Consider the following 7,574-nt stretch of genomic DNA (forward strand, 5'->3'; position numbering starts at 1 on the left):
GTGTGAAGTTGAAGCACCCTGGGAGACTAAGTTCTGGAGGCTCTCCTTCGTCTCCAGAACAAATGAACATGTGGTCAGATTTTTACTAAACATGTAGGCTGAGCTGTAGTTCACAAATACTAGGTCCCAACAATATTATTATTATTATTTAACATTTTAGTTCAGGTTTCCTCTAAGTTGATGATTTATCATTACTACTGCAAAGACCGTTATGCCAGCCGCTCCTTCACCACCATGCTGCAAGCTCTGAACGGCGCCATTGATGAAATGGCGGCCGAGGCCGTGAATATCTTAGCTGCAGCTCTCGGGGGGGGGATGCTTTTCTCTGTGTGCGATGTTTCCTGTTTACTTGTTGTTCACCTGCACTTTTATGTTTATTCAACTCTCCACAAACCCTTTTGATACGTTTTCACATTGTTAGATGAAGTTTTAAATAGAGACAAATGGAGTAAATACTATGTGAGCAAGAATTCTCCAAATAAATATGAAGTAATGAAAACTGCTCTGTGTCTAGGAACAAGACTTCACCACAAAAAATGACAAAAATAGGAAGTGGGGGGGAAGTGCATCTGCGTGCAGATACTGTGAGAAGCTTAAAACTCTACCACCGTAATCATAACACCTACAAGAAGCTGTTTTCTAGCTTGCCTGACAGGGGATGATGATCATTTTTTTACATCCCCTTTCAAGGTGTAGAAACTTCCTTTTTCTGTAAAGTCTCATTCTCGGAGTGAGGCTGTGTGTGACAGACTGATACAAGTGGGTCCTCTGAGGTAAGAACAAGCTTCTATGGTTATTTATCTCCTCATGATGTTAATCTACTAAAGTAAAATATAGTGTTTCAGAAGTTTTATTTACACTATATATACTGATTACAAACAATATGATTTCTTTCTTAATAAAATTCATAATAATTTAAAACCCCTTTTCTTCTATTCAGTTGAAAAACTTGTATCCAAATGAAAATTCAAACATCAGTTTCAGATGTTGTAGTTCCCTGAAGACTGAGATGAACCCAAAGAACCAGATATGACTTTTTAAACTGTTTATTTCAGATTTGAAGGTTCACAAATTAAAATGTAATTAAGACACTGTTATGTTTCAAGTCAACATATTTTAAATGTGTTCTGAGGTTTCTTTGAATGAAAGTGATTTGATCAAGTAGTTAATGTCAAATAAAGTAAAATATAAAACACAAAACAAACAATATTTTTGTTATTCAAGGAAAAAAGAAACTGAACTCTGAGATTAACAAAAACATGTGGCATAAATATTCCTTTTCTAAATTTATTAAATTCAAATTCGTTTGATAAAAAACAAATTCTCTGTAGAGGTGAGGTGACTTTTGTGTTTTCAAACCACAACTTCACAACCATTTTGACATGAGGAACAAAACAAAGACACTCTGTCAGTACAAGAAATGAAAAGAGGAAGATGGAAATTCTGACACAAGCTGAAAAATTACTTTGATCACACGTTTTACAGTAAAAGAATAAGTTCTGTGATCTTATGAAGTTTTTATCCACTTTTCAGTTTTTATTATTTTCAGAAATCCAGTTGTAGTCCCACATGAGATGGAGGCTCAGACAGTCAAGTGGTTGGTTTTTCTGGCCCTAATAAAACGTAAGGATTTTATTTCTCCACTTTTAAAATAATATTTTTTTTCCAACATTTGCATTAAAGATTAATCGATTATCTCCACTTGTGTTTTCACCGACAGATGTTTCTACAAGTCCCTTTAAACTAGAACCTGGTGGGCTGCTGGCTACTGAGGGATCCTGTGTTGAAATTAAATGCCAAGTCACAAGAGATGTCGATGATCATGATGCATACTGGTTTTGGATGAAAGACTATACATCCACTGTCATTTACAGCACAAACACCGTGACACGTCCGGTCAGTCCTGACTTTGCAAACAGAGTGAATTACATTGGTTCTCCATCTTCAAGTTGGCAGAATGCTAACTCTGCCGGGCCGAAGCCACTGTGCAATATTTTGATCTGTGACCTGAGAAGAAGTGACAGCGGAAAGTATTCTTTGAGATTCGAAGGGAGGGAGCAATGGTCATCTGAAGAAGTTACCCTCAGTGTTGAAGGTATGTTTTAATAAAAATCTGAATTTATAATACATTTCATAATATACATAACATTACATTTAGTGGACAAATGTGTCCTTCATGCCTCGAGCAAGGAAATGTACTAATTAATCAAATGTACATGAAAATGAACATTTGAACATACAACAGTGATAAAAACTATACAATCCATCTTTGAGATCATTTTAGTTGATGTGTATTTTGACTCTTTAGTTTGCTCCATGTCCCATTCACTGAGATTCAGGAGGTGAGATATATACTGCAGTCAGGCACCAGGTGGCGATCTACACACTTTGACCTCACTTTTCGTCGATGGTTTGAACTCTTCTAGATCAGTTATGACTCTAGAGCAGTTTGGCTTTAGCTTGACTCCACATAGTTTCCCAGTCAAGTCGGCTTCACCTTTAAAAATCAACCCTTCTATTAAAATAATGTTTTCTTAGTGACACCTCCGCAATTTGTATTTAGCTGTTGTGTAGACACATCATCACATTTCTCTTGCTTTCATATTCTCAGTAAACCGATGCCCGCTCACTTTTGAGGGACCAGCTGCTGTGGTGGAGTCCGACGTGGTCACACTCACATGCTCCACTTCAAGTTCATGTCCTTCACACCCTCAGATTCAAGATGTGACTCAGATCGACCGGACACAGGTCACAGGCTCTCATCAGGATAAGGAGAGAACCACCACCTTCAGCTTTACAGCCAGCAGGGAGGATGATGGGAGAGAGTTTTCATGCCAAACACAGGACAACACGGACAAATATTTGATCAGGAATATTAAAGTCACTGTTAAATGTAAGTTGATGAATTCATTTTATTGATGTTCTGTTTTTTAGGTAATACACCCTGCTGTTATGATTATTATTCTAAGAAGGCTGCTGGTTTGAATCCCAACTTTGCTGTGATCTTTCTGTTAAGTTTGTATGTTCTCCCAGTCTACATGAGTTCTCTCCCAGTACTCCAGCTTCGCACCACAGTCCAAAGACATGCAGATTAGGATGAAGTTCATTGGAAACTCTAAATTGTGTGAATGGATGTTTGTCTCTGGATGTCGTCCCTGTGATACGCTGGTGACCTCTCAGAGCCAGAGTCAGCTGGGGATTGGCTCCATCCTCCCACAACCCTCAAATGTCCACCAGTGTCACCAGGCTGCTCTGTATGAATCCATATCAACTTGTGGCGTGTCTGTGATTTTCAGTTATTTTACCTCTTTCACATTTTTGTATTGATTTAATAAATGAACTAATATCTTCTGCATAGTATTCACAATGTTACATTCTTAGTGGAGCGTCACTCACATAGCAGGTTTCTTGGTCCAGATTTGTCCTGGGCCACGAGAAGACCAGAAGTGATGGATCATTGAAAATTAATCATGCAACGTCTCAAACCTCATTTATTTGAAGAAAAACTATAAAATCATAATGGGCCTTCTTTAAAGAAGATTCTGCTTCCTCTCTACAGACCCACCCACTGAACCTAAACTGTCTATGAGGTCTGATGTCAAAGAAGGTCAGACCATCACCGTCAACTGCACTGCTGAAAGTTTCCCACAGTCAACTCTCACCTTGATGAAGATCAACACAAATCATCAGTCTTTACTAATCACTGAAAATAATATTTATTCACGACCCATCAACTCTCTCTCCCACACGTTTACTGTGACTTCATCCGACGCTGGCTGGTACTTCTGCCGTGCCCAGAACACTGAGGGCTTAAAGGACAGCAAGCAGCAGGAGTTGGTGGTGAAATGTGAGTGTTTCAGCTCCGGCTTTTTTTTCAACCGAACAGATCAAACCAAAACTTTCCTAGTATTTTTGTGACTTTGAGTTGTAAGTGATTTTTCTTTCTGTTAGTGATATATACAGAAATCCGGAGTGGTTATACTGTGGTCTATAAGTGTTCTTAGGCAGACACAAGAGGCACTTGTCTATTGTGTTGTGTTGGTTCTTTGTTGTCCCTAGAAGTTCAGATGCACTTGTCCAATATTATTTGAACCTCAGCATTTGGGGTATATTTTTGTTATATTTTTTCAGAGAGTTGAAATATATTCTGAAGAGAAATTTTTTGGGGTTGTTTTGTGTCTGTAAAGGCCGACCATAAAAAGCACGGGTGACCCTAACTTTTACTGGAGTTACAGTCATTAAAGCAACATTTCTTTGAACTGAAAACGTCTATTTCAACATGACTAAAGTGACCTGTTGTCGTAACTTGATTTATTTAAATAGCACTTCTCAGAACAACGTAACAAAGTGCTTCCAAAAAACTAAATGTAAAAGCACATCGAAACATGAATTTGAATTAAAACAATAATTACACGTCTGTCATTCAAGAATAAATAAAAGAATAGAAACCAGACCTAAGTAAAATCAGTGAATGAGGAAAGATGAAAGTATGTGTTCAGCTCCTGACTCAGTCTGCTGTATGTCCTCGTTCAGGATGTTTCAGAGCCTCAGGGATCTTGATTCAAAAGCTTTGTCCCCCAACTTTGTCATCATGTTTTGATTTAATTTTAATTTTGAACAAAATCTTCTGCGTAGAATTCACAATATTACATTCTTAGTGGACCGTCACTCACATAGCAAGTGTCTTGGTCCAGATTTGTCCTGGGCCAGGAGAAGACCAGAAGTGATGGATCATTTCCTGAAGTGGCCCACATCCGTGTGCTATCTGGGTTGTGAATTAACCTGAAAGAATCTTCTGTTTCAGATTCACCTGTTGTTGAGATAAAGGTCATTTCACTTGGGTCCTTTTTCCAGATAAGCCGAGGAAGACGAGCATTTCTGTCAGTGGCTCTTCTGATAACCAAGTGAAAGTTGGTGGTTCTCTCACGTTAACCTGTGACACCGATGCCAATCCTGCCCCGACGACTTACTCCTGGTCCCGCAGCAGAAATCAACAAACTGACTCTTGGTTGAAGAACAAAAACAGACGAGAGCTGAGTTTAACAATACAAAGAGCAGATGAAGCTTGTTACAGATGCAGCTCCTCAAACCTCATTGGTGGAGGGGATGAGAGTCAACCAGTGTGCATACAAGTACTGTGTAAGTACTATGATGTTTCCAGTGACTTTCACGTGAATTCAAATACTTTGGTCATCTGCTTCCAGCTTGTGTGTGAAATGTCAGCCTCTGCTCTCGTTTAAATTACTGTAATGAGGGGGCGTGACCGGTTAGCCACTAGGTGAACATGATGCAGTTATGGTGTGTTTTTGAAGCACGGGAAAATCTGCTGACCAGGAGTTTATGAGCTTCAGGAGAGGAGCTCCCTTTACCACTGATTGTTGGATTTTTTATCTCTGTAGAACCTTTACATTTTCGAAAAAAGCAATGTGACACAGACCAGAGGGAAGAAAAACAATAAAATCATAATGTGCCTTCTTTAAAGAAGATTCTGCTTCCTCTCTACAGACCCGCCCACTGAACCTAAACTGTCTATGAGGTCTGATGTCACAGAAGGTCAGACCATCACCGCCAGCTGCACTGTTGAAAGTTTCCCGAAGTCAACTCTCACCTTGATGAGGATCAACACAAATAATCAGGCTGAAATAATCACTGAAAATAATCTTTATTCACGACCCATCAACTCTCTCTCCCACACGTTTGCTGTGACTTCATCCGACTCTGGCTGGTACTTCTGCCATGCCCAGAACACTGAGGGCTCAAAGGACAGCGAGAAGAAGTTGGTGGTGAAATGTGAGTGTTTCAGCTGCGCCTTTTTTTTTCAACCAAACAGATCAAACCAAATCTTCCTTTAACAAATCTATCTATGCAAAAGTAGATTTTCTCATGTATTTTTCTATCAACTATTACTTCTGACAGTTGAAACAATAGCACCTGAGAAATGAATGACCTAAACTAAATGTGTCTATTTGATTAAGTTCTGTAGAGCTTGGACAATATGAATAAACTACCAGACCCTATATAAAGTAATTGAATCTATAAATTATCAATAATTATGATCCAGTAATGTTACGTGGTGCCACTCTGCCACTTAATGAATACTCCTGATAAACTACTGTGCTGCTTATTCAAATTATGAAATCAGGGCCTATACTTGTAATGGAGTATTTTGTACTGCGATATTTCTACTTTCTTCTACTTTTTCAACATGATTAAAGTGTCCTGTTGTCATAACTTGATTTATTTAAATAGCACTTCTCAAAACAACGTTACAAAGTGCTTCCGATATAACATATATAGTAACAACACATCAAAATATGAAGATACATTTAATAACAATTAAAAATGTCTCAGATTCACCTGGTCTTGATGTGAAGGAAAATGTGTTGTTTACACTGAGGGAAGAAAAACAATAAAATCATAATGTGCCTTCTTTAAAGAAGATTCTGCTTCCTCTCTACAGACCCGCCCACTGAACCTAAACTGTCTATGAGGTCTGAGGTCACAGAAGGTCAGACCATCGCCGTCAGCTGCACTGCTGAAAGTTTCCCACAGTCAACTCTCACCTTGATGAAGATCAACACAAATCCTCAGTCTTTAAAAAGCACTGAAAATAGTATTTATTCACAAACCAGCAACTCTCTCTACCACACGTTTACTGTGACTTCATCCGACGCTGGCTTGTACTTCTGCCGTGCCCAGAACACTGAGGGCTCAAAGGACAGCAAGCAGAAGAAGTTGGTGGTGAAATGTGAGTGTTTCAGCTGCGGCTTTATGTTTTAAACAAACAAATCAGACAAAATCTTCCATAAAAAAATTGTCCATGCAGAAGAAAAATCTTCTCATGTATTTTTTCAGTGATCCATTTTTTTTCATTAATTTTTACTTCTGACAGTTGAAACAACAACACCTCAGGAATTAATAACCGAAAATTCTCAAATCTCAGGGCTCTTGTTTCAAAAGCTTTGTCCACAAACTTTGTCCTCATGTATAGATTTAGTTTGAATTCTGAACTAAAATCTTCTGCATAGTATTCACAATATTACATTCTTAGTGGACCGTCACTCACATAGCAAGTGTCTTGGTCCAGATTTGCCGGGGCCACGAGAAGACCAGAAGTGATGGATCATTGCCTGAAGTGGCCCACATCCGTGTGCTATCTGGGTTGTGAATTAACCTGAAAGAATCTTCTGTTTGAGATTCACCTGTTGTTGAGATAAAGGTCATTTCACTTGGGTCCTTTTTCCAGATAAGCCGAGGAAGACGAGCATTTCTGTCAGTGGCTCTTCTGATAACCAAGTTAAAGTTGGTGGTTCTCTCACGTTAACATGTGACACCGATGCCAATCCTGCCCCGACGACTTACTCCTGGTCCCGCAGCAAAAATCAACAAACTGACTCTTGGTGGAAGAACACAAACAGACGAGAGCTGAGTTTAACAATACAAAGAGCAGATGAAGCTTGTTACAGCTGCAGCTCCTCAAACCTCATTGGTGGAGGGGATAAGAGTCAACCAGTGTGCATACAAGTACTGTGTAAGTACTATGATGTTTCCAGTGATTTTTACATGAATATAAA

The 7,574-nt window shown here is 39.0% G+C and overlaps 2 protein-coding genes across 3 annotated transcripts in view; both read left to right on the plus strand.

The window, feature by feature from the left end:
• The window catches only part of LOC128450163 (sialoadhesin), a 28,398-nt gene extending 21,609 nt beyond the window's left edge, over positions 1–6,789 (plus strand). The window contains exon 2 of the mRNA XM_053433674.1: positions 6,461–6,789. Within this exon, the coding sequence (XP_053289649.1) occupies positions 6,461–6,780 (320 nt within the window). The 3' untranslated portion in view covers positions 6,781–6,789. The remainder of the gene's footprint in view (positions 1–6,460) is intronic.
• Positions 565–4,052, plus strand: LOC128450153 (sialoadhesin-like). Of its 2 annotated transcripts, none has more exons than XM_053433656.1 (5): positions 565–773; positions 1,534–1,623; positions 1,721–2,095; positions 2,612–2,893; positions 3,560–4,052. In XM_053433656.1, exons 2-5 carry the CDS (start codon positions 1,575–1,577, stop codon positions 3,916–3,918), a joined length of 1,065 nt encoding a protein of 354 aa, XP_053289631.1. In that variant the 5' UTR covers positions 565–773; positions 1,534–1,574; the 3' UTR covers positions 3,919–4,052. The 2 variants fall into 2 exon arrangements, with proteins under 2 accessions (XP_053289631.1, XP_053289630.1); XM_053433655.1 differs by having other exon boundaries at positions 1,550–1,623.
• Positions 6,790–7,574: the final 785 nt, after the last annotated feature.

This window comes from Pleuronectes platessa, chromosome 10, assembly GCF_947347685.1.
Source record: "Pleuronectes platessa chromosome 10, fPlePla1.1, whole genome shotgun sequence".
Lineage (NCBI taxonomy): Eukaryota > Metazoa > Chordata > Actinopteri > Pleuronectiformes > Pleuronectidae > Pleuronectes > Pleuronectes platessa.

Excerpts from the sequence above, each read along its gene's own strand:
- LOC128450153 (XM_053433656.1), top strand. The coding sequence starts at position 1,575 with ATGGAGGCTCAGACAGTCAAGTGGTTGGTTTTTCTGGCCCTAATAAAA. Across the intron at positions 1,624-1,720 it reads TTTTCTGGCCCTAATAAAAC|ATGTTTCTACAAGTCCCTTT; the intron begins GTAAGGATTTTA and ends TTTCACCGACAG. Across the intron at positions 2,096-2,611 it reads AGTTACCCTCAGTGTTGAAG|TAAACCGATGCCCGCTCACT; the intron begins GTATGTTTTAAT and ends TCATATTCTCAG.